We start from the raw sequence: 17,150 nt of genomic DNA on the forward strand, positions 1-17,150 counted from the left end.
CAGCATCAAAGCCCACGGGATGAACTTTGTACCTTATGTAGGACAGGAAGCTGGTCATGGGTTGAAGTGATTCAGTGACTTCAATGCAGTCACTATATGGTTTCTATGTAACACAAATTGTCTTCTAAAAGGCAGTAGAAAAAGGAAACTTAAAATATTTACACATCTCAATAGCACACAAGTCATCCAAAGGAAACACATGAATCTTTATTGTTTTACCCAGCATTACATCTGGTGCAAACGCTGATCAACATAACCAATGGTAGATCAGTTGGCTTCACTATACATTTATTAATAAGTTTTTCCTAGTTTCATTTTTATAACAAAGTGTTAAAGAGGGGTGGAAAAATGTTTTACATTAAATAAGAGTTTTAAGTCAGTTGCCACTTAGAATGACATGGCACAAACTGAAGCAAACTACATGTAAGAACCTCTCAGAGGCACAAGAAAAAAAGTCAAAAGGAAGAAGCTCAGTGTTTTTAAAGACTTCTTCCACAATGGTGAATTTTCTAAGGAGGAGGGACAAGAAAGATCACTCATGAGGTATGACTTTACAATCCCAACAGAGGACTCAAAAGCACAAGAAAAGAGGATAGTAGCGTACTATTAGAGTGCACATGCAGACATGTAAACCAGAACGGCCAAAAATGAAAAAAACTGTTTTTAGTGCAGATCAACACATGTTGAATGAAGACTTCTCCAGAAATCGGGTCATGTCCTGTTTAGAACAAAGAAGAACAACCAAGTATAAAAGAAAATAACTTAAGAACAACCGAGAGGAAACAAAGCTCTCCTTGAAAAAACTACGAAAAAGAGAAGGAAACTATTCACTTTCAAACAATTTGTAATGAGAGTGAGTAAACAGCCAGTTTTATTAGGAGACATTAAAAAAAATGAAATTCCTGGAGTCGGTCGATAAATGTCAGTCCTGTTCATTTGCCAGGCAGAGTTGTGCCAAACAAATAGTGGTTATGTTTCTGCAGGTGTAACTTTAAACCTCTTCAGCGTCTAAAGCGCACGTGGCCTCTTGGGGTTGATCTGCTGACTGGCTTGTTCCTCCTCCTGAAGAGCAGAGCGGAATGACTTCACTTTATCTGTGGAAGAAAGGATGGAGAGGAAAAGACAATATCAATAAAAAGAGAGTGGTGTTTACTGGAGACATCGATGCTGTGCTGTTAGCACCGTCTGTGCTCGAGTCAAACCTCGGAGTTCAGTGAGAATTTCTATTTTCTGGTCTAGGATCTGTTCCAATTGAGTGGCGTATGACTCCACGTCATAATCCACCTCCTCTGTCATTTCCAAAAGCACTTTTTCATCCTCCAGCCACCGGATAGATTCCTGTTTAGAGAGGAGACACAATACAAGTGCATATCAATCACCAGCAGAAACAAAAAAGTGATGTTAAGTAACAGTGATCAAAATCATTCCTTACTGAATTCACCTTTCAATTCAAGTAAACTGAAAGCTGTGTTTTGACTGGTACAGTATATATTTGATCTCGGGTTTTAAACTTTAATGTTTTTAAGTCTACATATGGTTATTTCTGCAAAGAAACAAAGTCCAAAAAGAAGCTTAAAGTATTTTAAGTGGCGTGTTTTGCTACCTGGAAAACAGCTCGGTGGTCCTCCAAAACTTGCTCCTCCATCTCCACTAACTGGGACACTGCCTCATGGAAGGTGAAGAGCTGTGGAGACACTTCCTCCTCCTATTCACAGGATTGACAATGAACACTTTGACATTTTTCACCAACAACAAATACTCTGGATGTTAGGAGTGTTTCTGAGATCACTGCTACCATCAAGGTCATTTCTGAGGCACAAGAAACAAAAAAAGTCCTTCAAGTGTTTGAAACTAGGTGAGGTACTCACATTCTGCTCACAGAGCAGCTTGAGGTCGTCCCTTTGTGGTGAGATGCTCAACCACTCCTCGTCAAGAAGCTCTAGTTGATTGACAGTGTGGATGTTGGGTCGACCCCCCTCCACCACTTGATTGGGATCAACCGTCAGTTCCTTCACCCTGAAGAGAAAGATATGGAGCAGGTCAGGAGATTGTTTTATTCTGGGAATCACATGAACTAATGGACTAACATAGTTAAAAACAGCACGGTGGTGGAATCATGACATCATGCTTTGGAAAAGATGACAACATTGGCTCATTTCCTTCAACAATGCACAACAATCGGATAATATTCTGAAAAATAATGAAGGGATACTCAAAATAATCAAAAAAGGTACAAACAACTTGCGATGTTCCATGACTGAACACTATCAGATCCAGCGGGGTAGAGAGATGGACTACAGAAAAGCAAGTGAAATGACACAAACAACATAATCTAACCTTGATAATTACTCACTAACGACAAGCACACAAATAGAAGTATTCAGTTCTTGTGACAACAAATGGTACTGGTGCAATCCTGGAATGTAAAGTCTAATCGAAAGGAGACAAAAGTGAGAATCAAGCAGCACAAAAATCAAAATGAAAACAAGACACAGAGCAGGAGAAGAAAATGAAAAACGATGCTTCATGCAAGTGAAAAGTAAAGACAAGACGACAGCGAAGGATTTTTAACCATGAAGTGAATGAAAGCTACTGAAATGAGGTCATGGATGTACATCAGTATGTAATTGAGACTTGGTTGGAGCATGGGAACACGTGTGTGTGTTTTGTGTGTGTATACAAGTGCCGAGCTGTGCTTTGGGGAGTGTTTGACCTGCAGGGAGAGGTAGCAGCAAAGTCATCATACTCAAAGGTATTGGTGGGCGAGTGGTCAGGGCGACTCCCATGACCACTCTGGGAGAAGGGGATGTCTGACGGGCTAATCCCAAACTCCTTCACTCTACACAGCAGCACCAGAACACAAAGGAGCAGAGGGCAGGAGAGAAGACGGGAAAGGAAGAGGAGAAAGAAGGAATACAAGAGAGTCAGGCAGAAATACCCAGAGTGCATAGAGACATTAACAATCACAAGACCTGTGCATCTAATTCAGTCTAATGAAGCCTCTTGATATTACAGTGGAATTAAAAGAGTTATGATTTCATATTGTTACATATTCAGTTTGTTTTCCAAACATCAGCGTATTATCCAAATAAGTCCAAAACAACTGGACCACAGAAACACATTCCCACCTATTGGCGTAGCGAAGTGTGTTGAGGGTATTCTCACAAGACGTCATACCAGGAGAGATCGTTGCAATCTGTGTAGAGAAATAAAATACCAGTCAGAAGATGTAAGCATGTAATGGAGCTGTTCTAGTGATTGATCTGAACAACTGACCATGCATGTGCGTGAATTCTCCCCAATGAAGGAGTCTCTTAAGACCTGGGTGAGCTTACTAGCTCTGAATGGTGTGTGGGGTTTGTTACGACCAAGAGCCCGGATGCACTCCTGAAACAAGACGATGACACAATACGCAGTGACAAATAGGAAAAACAAACCGAAAATTCAGCTGATGTGTCAGAAGTGTATTTAAAACGGAGCCATGACACAAACCTTCAGGGCCAGCAGGCTTTTGTTGATCTCGGCTCCCTCCAAACGGGTCTGACGGTCGGCGCTCGAAGTATCGGCCCCTCTTTCATTCCCTGCGAGGTCGATGAGGGAGAACTTGCCGTGCATCTTTCCCTTCCTCCGGAGAATGATCTGAAATACGGCGTGGCTGCGAGAAGAATGGGCATTGGCAGACGTCTGCCCCGATGTTCTGGGAGTGACACGAAGGAGACAGAAACATTGGGGAAAAACCAAGTGGCAAGAACAAGACAAGCGTGATGTTGTAGTCTACAACGGGTTTATATCAAGATGGTGGCAGCAGGAGTCATATAGTGCAGATTCATAACATGGCTAAACAAATCATGTTTGAACTGAACCACTAACAAGAATCACAAAAATAGTGCGTGGGGGTGTACCTGCAGCTGTTGCCGACCTCTATCAGTTTTAAAACATCCTCTGTGCACTTGACCTCCTTCTCCTGGAGACCCACAACCTGCACTTGCTGCTTCCCGTCCTCCAGCACCCTCAGCTTGGCTTTACGATTCAGCAGATCAAACACCTAACAATGAATAAATAGAGTATTGATTAAGACTTCTTTAAGTGGGGAAAAAAGAAAAAAAAACCCCAAAGCTTAAATTGAAGTTACTTTTCCACTGTAGATTTCAAAGAAGGTTGAGTAAACTTGAAGGTCCAGCTTTTTGTAGTTGGGTTTCTTCAACATGAGAAAGACATCCCGAGCTGAATGAAGAAGAAAAAAAGAAACAGAATATAGAGAAAACCAAACCTATAATAATAATAATAATAACAATAACAATAATAATACAATAACCATATTTTATTGGAGCTGCACTCAACATATCAAACTCACATACCAGCTAAGGCATAAATTCCTTTAGAGCAGTCTTGGTTTTTTCCAGAGAAATCTCCACCCATTGTCTAAAATACAATATTTAACACAATATAAGTGATTACTGCAGATACTTGAAGCTGAGTGAACTATCTTCGGAATTGAAGGCAAGGTTAATATGAGAAAAGAAAAAAAAAAGGTGTAACTCACGTGTGTTTTGCCACTGCCTGTTTGTCCATATGCAAAGCAGGTGGCCATACCCCTCTCAAAGATGGTCTCCACTAGAGGTCTGGCAGTAAACCTGTAATATAAGACAGAACAGTCGTTTATGATTCTTCAAAGCAATGAAAAAAACAACGTTTTCGACAACATTTTAAAATCCTCACATTGACTCTTCAGGTGTAACTTTTGTAACATATGAGCACATGTGGCTTGCTCGTTGCCGTGTTCTGTTTACAAACCTGTAAACCATCTCATTGGTAGAGCTGTCATCAAAGGCATAGTCAAAGCGGAAGGTCTGGTTCTCCAGGAAACGAGTGAGGTCCACCTTCTGCTTCGGTTCATGGACCATCACCACATCCTTACTGGGAATAGTAATGACGTCCAAGTCCTTCATGGAGAGCTCTGGTATACGAAAGGCAGACAATCAACACTTTGATCTGATTAGTCCAAAACATGCTTACCAACAGAAGACTTTACCTTTCTTGTTGAGTGGACGTTTCCTTACACAAACACATATTCTGTGTTCCTCGATCTGGAACACACAACAGAGCATCACATTATATTGTTGCAAAGGGTTGACATCTGACAATGATTCCAGAAGAAGAGTCTCCTCACTAGATCTGCGGTGGTCAGGGGCCTGTAGTCCAGACTGGCTCGGAAATCTCGAATCATGTACATGATCTCGTAATTTGGGATGGTGGTGTCTACCTCCTGAAGGAGGTGAAAGGGAGACAAACTGTATTAAAGCCTCACTGCTTCATTCTGATTTGATCCCGAGATCCATTTTTGGTTGTCACCTCAGGACCCAGTGACAAGCCTGATTCACATGGAACAAAAGAACTCAGCATAATAGAAGTCGCACTCAGCATTAGAATTAAATATGGAAGAAAAAGAAGGTAAAATTTTAAATATCTGTCCACAGGAATGAGAAACATGGCAGCTGACTGAATCTAAATAGAACACTTTACAGAGACCTTTCAAAAAATCTGATTTGATACACTTATGCTGCAAAAACCCCAAAACTCATACACCAGCTGATTCACAGAAAAGATCATTTTTTTGGCTATCTTTCAATAAGATTCAGTGAACATACCTTGGTGATGAGGGAGGACAGAAGAAATAATAGACATATACCTGAGCTCTCTTCTCTCTCAGCTCCTGCTGCTGAAGCCGACGCCTCTCCCTCTTCTCCTGGAGCTTCTCCACCTCCTTTACGCAGTTGGATTTCCTCCTCGCTGACATATGTACGAGAGAAATAGAAACTTAGCTAAAGATCACGGAATACGCCAATAGGTTTTCTTTGAAAGAAAGTCCATCTTTCTTCTGTTTTCCTTGTCTGGTCTGCTGGTTGGAACAGTATCTTTCTCACTCAGGCCTTTCGTTTTCTCACTCGTCTTTCATACAGAAAGCAGACCTTGGGCTATTTCCAGCAAAGCTGAACAGAAGGATGTAGCGGCTGGCACACAGTGTGTTCACTTTAACAGTAGTTGCTTTCTCTACATGAACAACAAGAGGTCTTTAGAGTGTGTCTCAAAGCAGCTCTTCTCAGTTATGTTTATTATCTGAATCTTGGAAAAAAACTCAATGGGGGATGGGTAACAGGATACATGCCTTATATTGCTGTAATTTCTACAAAAAAGAAAATCAACAGATGATTGTATGATTAGAAACGTTGCAATCAAACCAGGTTATTCCAAAATCCCCAGGACAGTGCACCCAGATTAGTATTTTTGATATCAAATTACAACAGATTAGTTATAAAAATAAAGAGAACATTGGTTAACAAATCTGACTAAAATTAAGCTTCGATACAAAATTCATAAAAGTACTGTTCATCTGATTAACTACTTTCCACTGCAAAGCGTTTCTGAAAGCCAGCGATACGGTCCCAGCCTCCTGCTGGCTTCAGTCCCTAAGAACCCAGACCAACAGAGCAGCAGAGGGATTAATAATCTGCTTTAATCTGGGAGGAGATGATGAGCTGGGTTAGCACTAGGACAAGGTAATAGAAGTGAGGATCCAGACCCATTAATATTTTTGGATCTCACAGGAACTGAGGGGTGAGGATGGGGTCGACATATGGTCGCCATACAGAGGGAATGGAGACCAAGGAAAAGGGTTTCCCATCTGGACATTGATGGGCACCACAGAGCAAAAGAGGCTTTTCCACGAATGACTCAACAGAAATCAGACAGGAAAAAGCGAACTCAGTCCAACAGCAGCACAAACATGTTTCACTCTAATACCCAGACAGCCTGTCTGCTGGCTGGATTGCCTCTGTGCTACTTCACCACCACACCACAACTCTAAAGCTGATCTGGAAGACACGTTGGTTGTACAGTCTTAAAACTTCAGGACAGATTCAGATTCGGGAGCTCTATTAGAATCACCATCAAGTATTAAGCACAGGGGAAACATGCAGGTGATACATACAAAGCCGTCCGAACTCCCTTCTGGATATCAGCTGATGTGAGGATTCTGTGATGTACGTATGTGGTCAACAAAAACATTCACATACATTGATCATTACATAATCACTTGATTGTTTCTGCAACTGGTTTAACTGAATTCATTGCAAATAGTTAAAAAGAGAAGCTATTTTCACTACACACTGACAAAAAGTACCATTATCTGACAAAGATTGCAACTTTGATTATTTGAAAAGCGAGTTCATGTTTTGATCACGTTACCATTCTGGAGCTGCTGCTGTGTCTGAGCTATTGTGGGCTGTGCCGGCGGCTGGGATGGAGGCGGTGGTGCAGGCTCTGGCTGCTGCGATTGTGTTGGTCTGGCCCTCGTTGGAATCACTGCAAAAGTAAAATCACAAATACACAGACACACATATACCAGACAGTTTGAACACAATTATGAGAAATCAGTTCAGAACCTTTCGCCTTTACTAGACTGAAATAAAATGTGATGGAATATTTATGGAAAGCTAGAGAGTTAACATTGCTACCTGATGTGTCTAACATGTACAGGCCATTGTTTTTATTTATATTAAGCTAATTTTCAAGACAATTAAAGATTATATTTTATGAAACGATATCGAAGCAATTCATGAAGAACTGAAGGAAACAAACCTCGATTATCTCTGGACGGAGTGTCATTCTTAGGGGGTGCTATTGTCCGACGATTCTGTAGGAAAAACCACAAGCTTGAGTTAGACGAGGTTTCTTCCAGTGTAGGGAAATGTTGGTGGTCCATCAGGTCAGAGTTGACCTGAACTCCAGAAGTTAAGGAGAATCAGGTTTCTAATAGGTGGATGACCGCCCTCCAGAGTCTGGTTCCTGCCCGGAGTTTCTTTCTCAATGAGGGACGTTTTACCCGCTACTGTCGCTTATGCTTACTCTGGAGGGTTCTGTTGCCTATTGGGATAGGATAGGATGGCGGTGCGTGCACACACAGTTTCTCCTCTCTCCCACTAGAGCGGTTCTTTCGGATTTTTTTTTACTGCCTGTGGATCCGAGGACTCTAATTTAATCTGTGCTGTATGTTGTGCATATATGGTACATTTGACAATAAAGTTGACTATGACTTTGACTAATAGTTAATGTTATGTTCATAAAATGAAAAAAGGCAGTTGAAACATGAGTGCACAAACATCAGTTACCACTCAGTTCATTCTAAAGAGGCCAGTGGTTATATTCAACCAGACACTAATGTTTGTGACAGTAACTAACAAAATCATGTGACCAACAAACCTCAGCTTTAAACAGCTTTAAACAACCGTGTGAAGTAGGATATCACTCAATACTCTGTCTATTTACATCCTGTTCACCACCTAAAACAGCAATGACTTCCCCCAAGAGGCAAAAGTGCAGCAGAAAAGCTCCTTTTGTGTAGCGTAAGTTCAGGGAGGTCAGTGTCTCTTTATCTATTCTTTCATTCCATAGTCACTTCTGATTTAAATCTGTATCTATGGATTGCATTGGTAATCAAGGAGATAAGAAAATCATCCCAGTCCTAATCTTTAAACTGCATTTTAAATTGAAGTTACATTGGGAAGGCATATAACAGTTTAGTAAAGCTCATTACATCTGTACATTAAGCCTGTGAGATCCATGTTGGACTAAAGGGTCTAGTCAAAAGACATCCTCTTTTTTCATGGGCAAAAAAAGGTATTCTAGGATCTTTAAAAGAAATTATAGTTACGATATTCCTTAGCAGTTTAAAAAGTAAGTGTAAGGATCTGAGAAAAAAAAACCATCCTTGTTTCCCTGTTTCAAAATCAACCTCTTCTAACTGCTACCTGTGTTATGTAAAGATACAGAAATAGACGGCCAGAGAATCAGATTAGTGCTGAGTACTGAGGCCTCTTTATTACCACCAGCGTCCACAATGAAACTGTCAATCCTCTCATCTACAAGAAGGCCAACAGGTTGTCAGGCCATGTCTAATCTTATTGTGAGGATGATGCAACAGGATACATGTTTTATATTGAAAATTGAAAAGACGATTGACAGCAAAACCGTAAGATTTGTTAAAATCATTTCAATGTTTACCTGAAAATACTAAACAGCTCATATTAAGGGAGAGAATCAAAAGGAAAACACTTCATTTATATTTAAGCAGTCCAAATCACCTCTTTGTTTCCAGATGTTGCATCATACCAATACTCACCTTTGCAATTTTGTTGACCTTCACACATGTGGGTGTAGGTGGAGGCGGAGTCTCTGGACTGGGGGCGATTTCTTCATCTGGAGCCACATCTGGATTAAGTGCAAATATGCTCTCCAAGTCAATCTGTCCGGAAAGAGTTTTAATACAAACAGTTTATATTCAAAAAGAGACGACATGCAAAATATATAAACTATAATATAAAAAACATTCATTACAAGAATACAGTGTAACTAACCTCAGTAATTAGCCTCAGTGGGGTCAAAATGAGTGGATATCATTAACTTTAAACACAGTCCTTCTGTTAACAACATACAACATAGTATTTTTACACAAACACACACACACACACACACACACACACACACACACACTGATTGTTTACCTCTTTCCCTTTTGTGTCTCCATTTTCTATCCACTCCACTGTGACACTCTCATTGTACTCGTTGAGTGAGGTCACCATGGCCTGGTGTATACGTCCTGCAAAAGTGTCATAGACAAAAGAAACACAAACATTAAATATGCAGGTTTAAATTAACAAGACTCATCTAAAGGAGATGTATTCCCTGACAACACAAAGAACTGAACAACAAAACACATCAGCATACACAACAAAGACTCCATCCCCCTTGGTCAGCCCAAAGTCGTGGACATTATTTTGAATACATGTTTATGGTGAAGACAAGCAAAATTAAGAGTCGCCTTGAATTTATCTTCATCCCATTGAAAACAAAAAAAAAAAAGTGATAAGAAAATCTAAATATTTAAAGGTATAATTAATTATTGTGGTTAATTATAATGGTGAAGCCAAAATACAAGCTTGGTTAGAAATGCACCAGACAAAATGACCAACCCTCTAGGGTCACCTAAAACTACACGTAACCACACATTAAAATTTGTATAAAATTCAGAATAAATTTACAACTGCTTGTCATAGTTAATGTACGCTGAATGATTAGTGAAATGAGTGTGTTTAGTTGGTGAGTACAAAAAATTACTCTGGATGTAGGAAAAGGCCAACACATGGATGACTATCTGTCATTGTCGCTTCACAGTCAGGGGATAAAAAGCAAGATAAGGGCAAACAAATACCCCAGATATGAGCCAAAACTAAGAATGTTTCAGGGCTTTTAAAAGTGTGCCAAAAAATCTGATGGAAATCTTTCAGAAAGTAGTTATAATGGTCTTCTACACTTCATAAAAACGCTATATAATACCTGTAAATTACCTTTACCAAGAAGGTTATGTGATTGGTTAGGTTTGTTTGTCTGTTTGTTAGCAGGATTACACAAAAACTGATTAATTTATATGCATGTAAATTTCACCAAAGATGGACATTCTAGATAGGATTCAATTTGGGCGTCGATCCAGGCAAGCATCCTGGATTTTTTCCTGTGGATTCTGTAACAGGATAGCTAACATTATTTCAGCTTATGAAGCAAACAACCATAAGAATACAGACAAGTCTCCTCCGCAAACACTTCCAAATGTTATGGCATCAGCAGAGGTGTTGTTTCATCACTGGGCCACTTTAAAAAGTCAATACAAGTGATACTGTTGTAAAGAACTGGGTTTTAAAGGTGCCTGATTTGAGAGAATTACTAATATTAGAGAACACAGAACACAGCTGCTGTCATCCGGTGTCCTTCTGTTCTGCTGTTGCTCTGCGGTGTAATACCAGCAATAAAGAACTGGTTCAGCCCTCCCATCTTTGTCTTGTGGATGTGAGAGTGTGCTGTAAATTCCCAGCACAAACCAGGGAAACACTATGTTCCTGTATTCATTATTCAGAAACACAAGGAGGGAGCTTTTAGTGTTCTCGGTAGTTGAACATTTCAATCACTGACCTTAATATGGGTTCATCCGCACAAAATCCTGTCTTAAAACAGTGAGATTTGGCAAGAAACCTTCTGTACACACTGACAACCAGCAAAGGCTTAAATCGGGTAGAGATAACTTGTCACCCGTGCAATTCTGATGTTTTAAAGTCTTTATTACTGTAGTAATATCTAACAATACGCTTTCCCTGATATATAGCAAAGAAACTTTTTTACAAAACTATTTTAGAAGTTAAATTTTTTGAATACCCATGTTCTGTTTTTAGAATATAACCAAATAAAACAGAATAAACTTTGAATAAATGTGGATAATAAATGCTCCTTAAGATAACTTCATAAGAGCTAAATGACAAAAACCTGCCCCTGCAGCCTTTCATGGTTTTCTAGTTGAACTAAAATGACTTTGCTCAAGACGGTATTCTCAACATAGATGTGAAATAATTGGGGTTTTGGGACACAAGAACAGCTTCATTATGACTTGACCGTAATGTTTCAAGTCTCTAACTCTTGTGATAAAATCAGACCCAGGTTTTCTTTCGGGCAAGGGTTCACTTACTATGCATTTCACTGATATTAGTTTTGCCCAGTTAAGTGGGAATCACGGAGAATGAGACAGAGCAATCATATAATAACAGTACAACAGGATGTAAACAATAAAAGTGTAATCCCCTGGGGCTGTTAAACCGAACTCTCCATCTCATCATTCTGATCTCTCCTCATATTTTTACAAGTCATAAATGTTACATGAAGCGATTGAGTTTCACCCAGTTCTTTTGACTTTGTATGTTTGTTGCATCAACAGCAAACAGTGACATCCTTATTGTATGTCAACAGCATGTCACCCCTTACCGTTCTCCTTATGTGTCTTGACATAATGACAAGCTAGGCATACTCAACTGTGTGATCAGACCACTCCACATGAGGGCTTTAATTACAGCTGATTTGATGACTTTCCATAACTGAATTCACACCAGTGTCCCAATTCAATAAAACTAAAACCTGTGGCTGGGTATGACGACATCTCTTAGTAGTTGAATGGGCTTCAAACGGATTGCTTAAAGCTCTGCTTAGCCTGCGTAACAAACAAAGCCAGAGAAGCATTGCTTTCTTTTCAAAACCAAAACCATCCATTGATGAAACTGTGTCAATATGTCACAGGTGGGAAGAAATTATGCAGTTCCTAATCACTAAGCTGGCACAGTAGACGGCTGGTCTCAATAGCGCTCTGCTTTAAATAACACTTTTTGACAAACACTAATTCCCAATAATAACAGGGAAACCCTTTAATATTAATCTAATAGTCACATACTGTGAAGCCAGGGAGAAAATAATTAAGTTATCAAAAACTGCAAGCCTTCTACTGAATAGCACAACATATTACTCCAAGACGTCTGTGTTGACAGGAATGAATGTGAAAGGATAAAGGCAGAGAAAGCATCAGAATCCTGGCAGAACTGAGGGAGCTGGCTGCCGCAGATGGGGTGGTGGTTAATAGCATGAATCTGGCTTGAATGTGAACCCGTCCCACCAACCCACCCCCCCACCCCCCCCCCCCACCCCGAGAGAGGGCAATCCCTGCTCTGGATGCAACACCAGCCAGCAGGAAAACGGATGAGCCTCCTTTCAGATCTCTCCTCTGAATTTAAGGTACCAAGGGCTGGAGCCGGGCCCTGAACCAGAAGTGTCATTTAGACCCTCTCCACAACTTAATCTTGGTCACATCAACCTAGACGTTCAGCTACTACATACTAAAAATATCAAAATCAGTTTTTAATTCAAAAGGAATTTTTGAATTAAACTTTCTCACAAAGTGAAAGGTGATGGGAATTTCAAGTGAAACCCCCCCCAGAATAAACATAAAAACTACAAAAGATAAGAAGTGCAGTGAAAAGTATACTTTAGGAAAATAGCAGTGCAATGCAGTGAATTACTGTATTTCAGTTTTATGTTGTCGCAGTATAAAGTTCACTATCTTAGAGGTCATCAAAATGACAACTTGAGGAAAGAAGCTATCCTGAGGTCAAGTACTTTTAGTTGAAAGGGTTTCGCATCAAGTCGTCCCATCTTGACCAACTGTCAGTCATTGTTTAACCAGCGCTAAGGTGCAATTTAAGTGTCATGGATGACAAGAACACAGATACAGAGGTGACATGTAAGGTCTCATTTCAACCTGGGGCTGTTGAAGCTAAACACAATGTAATGTCAGTTGTTTATGCAAATTTATACACCTAAACAGTGGAAACCCTTCCCTATGTCATTCCGCATAAAAAAGCATCAGTACCAGAATTTAAGCCTTGATAAAAGTCTCCTTGAAACATGAAAGCCTACAATCACATTGGTATCAATATTATTATTAGTTTGAAAGTTATTGAAGAAACATATTCCACTATTGTCAGTTTTCTTTAGGATGTTGTTCATTGCAGTAACTTCAGGTGGATTGACAAATTAATACAGGCCTACACATTACATCCTTAGTGTAAATAGTCATTCATTGCATTTAATTGACACGGATCATTATCTGTTTGTTAAGGCTTCATTACAAAGAACTAACACGGGATGTAGCTACTCCTGAAGGAGTAGATGTGTTGGCCTGGCCCTGAAGCAATGCCCTACAACTTCATGGCCACAGAAAAAAAGATTTATTCATTCACAGAGATGACTCGTAAAACCAGCTGCTCGTTTTCTCCACCCCACCAGATAGCCCTCCAGCACTAGCGCTAAAGTTAGTGTACTGTAACCCCTGCTTCTTTTTGAGGGCAATTCCCCACACGCTGTAATTAAATGCCAAAAGAAGGCGATTGTTTTATTTACAACCATAATCCAAAAATTGAGTCCCTCGTTAGGAGTTAAGAGCTACTACAGAAAGGCTACAACAATAAACTAAAATTATAAATTAATACGTATTATAATATAAAATAGATTTTATCATCAATAACCACACATGGCATGTCTGGTTTTACAATATGATTTAAACAGATTGATCATTTGGTCATCTCAGCTAACGTAACCAGCGCTTATGTCGATAATAAGCACTGGCTACGTTAGCTGAGTGAACATCTTTTAAAAAATACGAAACTCACGAATATAGCATAACAATCCGAACATACTTTTATTGTATGAAATAAAGCTAGAGACCAAACAATTCGTAAACGAAAAGGATTGTGTTGTGTTCCACTGGAACGGTGACGTTATTAATGAAGCCGGTAACATTAGCCAAGGATGGCCGTTTAGCTAATAAAGCTATGTCCACTATGGAACGGATTGTTAGCTTCGTGAGCATTTAAGCTACTCTAGTTAAATCTCAATTCTTTATTACAATCAAGAATTTGTGTAATATTAAAATTTTTTAACCGCAGTTACTATTTAAACCTTATTTATTTTCAGGTGAAATTGTTTAATGTCATGTATGAACACACGGCTAACATGTCTCCTGAAGATGCCTCCTGAATTCGACAGCTAACTTAGCTAACAATGGTTAGCGCTCATTCAAAGGTTTTGGCCGCGTAGAAGCAGTCCGCCCTGACAGCTAATACCACCGTTTTCATGCAGTGAACATGAAGGTTCCGCTTTGCAGCCGGGAACAACGGTTAGTTTATTCAACAGCACCGCAGCAACAAAGATTCACACACACACACACAGCTTTGCACAGTGCGACAGGAAAAGAATAGGAAGATTGAAACTTGCCATCACTGCGTTTTATCTCCACATATGTACCAACAACAATCTTCCCGAAAACCGACGCCATCCTACATTACTTTAAAATTAAAACAAACAAGACTACCGACTTCTTTCGTGTCGGCTAAAATCAGCTTCTTGTGTTTGGTAGTCAGTAGTCAGGGTGGAAGATGCAGGCAACAGAATGAGCTAGCATTCCGTAGCTACAAAGAATGGCAACTCACATCCGGTCCGGCTTTTTCAAAATAAAGTTAAAAGCCCTCGTATGAGGCCCCCTGCTTTACCGCAATACAGAACACATCGGTTAGATTTAATGCAATAGTATACACGACATCGACGAAATAGAATATAAAATTAAATAAGTACTGTACTTCTGATTCTTCTTCTTTTGCTTTCGGCTTTCCCTTCAGGGGTCGCCACAGCAAATCAGTTGCCTCCATCTAACCCTGTCTTCTGCATCCTCTTCTCTCACACCAACTACCTTCATGTCCTCTTTCACTACATCCATGAACCTCCTCTTTGGTCTTCCTCTAGGCCTCCTGCCTGTCAGCTCAAAACTCAGCATTCTTCTACCAATATATTCACTATCTCTCCTCTGGACATGTCCAAACCATCTCAGTCTGGCCTCTCTGACTTTATCCCCAAAACCTCTAACATGTGCTGTCCCTCTGATGTACTCATTCCTGATCCTATCTATCCTGGTCACTCCCAGAGAGAACCTCAGCATCTTCATCTCTACTACCTCCAGCTCTGTCTCCTGTCTTTTCCTCAGTGACACTGTCTCTAGACCAAACAACATCGCTAGTCTCACCACAGTTTTGTACACCTTTCCTTTCATTTTATAATAATAATAATAACAACAACAATAACAATAATAATAATAATAATAATAATAATAATAATAATAACAACAATAATAATGGATTTTAACTGAAACTCTTGTATCACATATCGCACCTCACACTTTCCTCCACCCGTACCATCCTGCCTGTACACGCTTCTTCACCTCTTTTCCACACTCTCCTTTGCTCTGGACTGTTGACCCTGAGTACTTAAAATCCTCTAGCTTCTTGATCTCTTCTCCCTGTAACCTCACTCTTACACTTGGGTCCCTCTCATTCACACACATGTACTCTGTCTTACTGCGGCTAACCTTCATTCCTCTCCTTTCCAGGACATACCTCCACCTCTCTAGCTTCTCCTCCACCTGTTCCCTGCTCTCACTGCAGATCACAATGTCATCTGCAAACATCATAGTCCATGGAGATTCATGTCTAACCTCGTCTGTCAGCCTGTCCATCATCATAGGAGGGGCTCAGAGCTGATCCCTGATGCAGTCCCACCTCCACCTTGAACTCCTCTGTTACACCTACAGCACACCTCACCACTGTCTTACAGTCCTCATACATGTCCTGCACCGCTCTAACATACTTGTCTGCCACTCGAGACTTCCTCATACAATACCACAGTTCCTCTCTGGGCACCCTGTCATAAGCTTTCTCCAGATCTAAAAAAACACAATGCAGCTCCGTTTGGCCTTCTCTGTACTTCTCTATCAACATCCTCAACGCAAATACCGCATCCGTAGTACTCTTTTTTGGCGTGAAACCATACTACTGCTCACGAATGCTCACTTCTGCCTTTAGTCTAGCTTCAACTACTCTTTCCCATAACTTCATTGTATGGCTCATCAGCTTTATTCATCTGTAGTTGTCACAACTCTGCACATCTCCTTGTTCTTAAAAATGGGCACCAGCACACTTCTCCTCCATTCCTCAGGCATCCAAGATCCTGTTGAACAACCCAGTCAGAAACTCTACTGCCACCTCTCCTAGGCACTTCCAAACCTCTACAGGTATATCACCAGGACCAACTGCCTTTCCACTCTTCATCCTCTTCAATGCCCTCCTCACTTCATCATGACTAATCTTTGCTACTTCCTGGTCAACAATAGTCACCTCTTCTAGTCTTTGTTCTCTCTCATTTTCCATGTTCATCAACTCTTATAGGTACTCTTTCCATCTTCCCCCTTTAGTCTACTTGTGTGCTCCTACATCCAGTCTTATAGGTCACCCTATGTTCCTGCCTCTTCTGGAAGAAAGTATTCACTATAGCCATTTCTATCCTTTTTGCAAAGTCAACCACCATCTGTCCTTCTGCGTTCCTCTCCTGGATACCAAACCTGCCCATCACCTCCTCATCACCTCTGTTTCCTGGACCAACATGTCAATTGAAGTCTGCACCAATGACAGCTCTCTCACTTCTAGGTATTCTTTGAATCACTTTATCAAAGTCCAACCAGAATTTCTCCTTCTCCTCCAGCTCACATCCTACCTGTGGAGCATACACTAACAACATTGAACATCACACCTTGTATTTCTAGCTTCAGACTCATCACTCTATCTGACACTCTTTTTACCTCCCGGACATTCCTAACAAACTTCTCCTTCAAGATAACTCCT

At 40.3% G+C, this 17,150-nt stretch overlaps 1 protein-coding gene across 5 annotated transcripts; it reads right to left on the minus strand.

Moving 5' to 3' along the window:
- Positions 1 to 185: 185 nt before the first annotated feature.
- kif2a (kinesin family member 2a) lies at positions 186 to 14,882 on the minus strand. Of its 5 annotated transcripts, XM_068311683.1 has the most exons (21): positions 14,698 to 14,882; positions 9,561 to 9,655; positions 9,179 to 9,301; positions 7,639 to 7,693; positions 7,246 to 7,362; positions 5,690 to 5,790; positions 5,171 to 5,266; positions 5,033 to 5,087; positions 4,795 to 4,957; positions 4,544 to 4,634; positions 4,359 to 4,422; positions 4,133 to 4,224; positions 3,903 to 4,045; positions 3,493 to 3,697; positions 3,277 to 3,387; positions 3,129 to 3,196; positions 2,714 to 2,839; positions 1,869 to 2,016; positions 1,604 to 1,705; positions 1,203 to 1,338; positions 186 to 1,094 (listed from the first exon to the last, which is right to left on the minus strand). In XM_068311683.1, exons 1-21 carry the CDS (start codon positions 14,756 to 14,758, stop codon positions 1,009 to 1,011), a joined length of 2,238 nt encoding a protein of 745 aa, XP_068167784.1. In that variant the 5' UTR covers positions 14,759 to 14,882; the 3' UTR covers positions 186 to 1,008. The 5 variants fall into 5 exon arrangements, with proteins under 5 accessions (XP_068167784.1, XP_068167785.1, XP_068167787.1 ...); XM_068311684.1 differs by lacking the exon at positions 2,714 to 2,839; XM_068311687.1 differs by lacking the exons at positions 186 to 1,094; positions 1,203 to 1,338; positions 1,604 to 1,705 and adding an exon at positions 2,354 to 2,430 and having other exon boundaries at positions 1,900 to 2,016.
- Positions 14,883 to 17,150: the final 2,268 nt, after the last annotated feature.

Source organism: Antennarius striatus, chromosome 3 (genome assembly GCF_040054535.1).
Source record: "Antennarius striatus isolate MH-2024 chromosome 3, ASM4005453v1, whole genome shotgun sequence".
NCBI lineage: Eukaryota > Metazoa > Chordata > Actinopteri > Lophiiformes > Antennariidae > Antennarius > Antennarius striatus.

Coding starts and splice junctions, on each gene's coding strand:
- kif2a (XM_068311683.1), bottom strand. CDS start 14,758: ATGGCGTCGGTTTTCGGGAAGATTGTTGTTGGTACATATGTGGAGATA. Junction 3,197..3,276: donor AGAATTCACGCACATGCATG/GTCAGTTGTTCA, acceptor TTCTCTACACAG/ATTGCAACGATCTCTCCTGG. Junction 1,706..1,868: donor AGCTGCTCTGTGAGCAGAAT/GTGAGTACCTCA, acceptor TCCTGTGAATAG/GAGGAGGAAGTGTCTCCACA.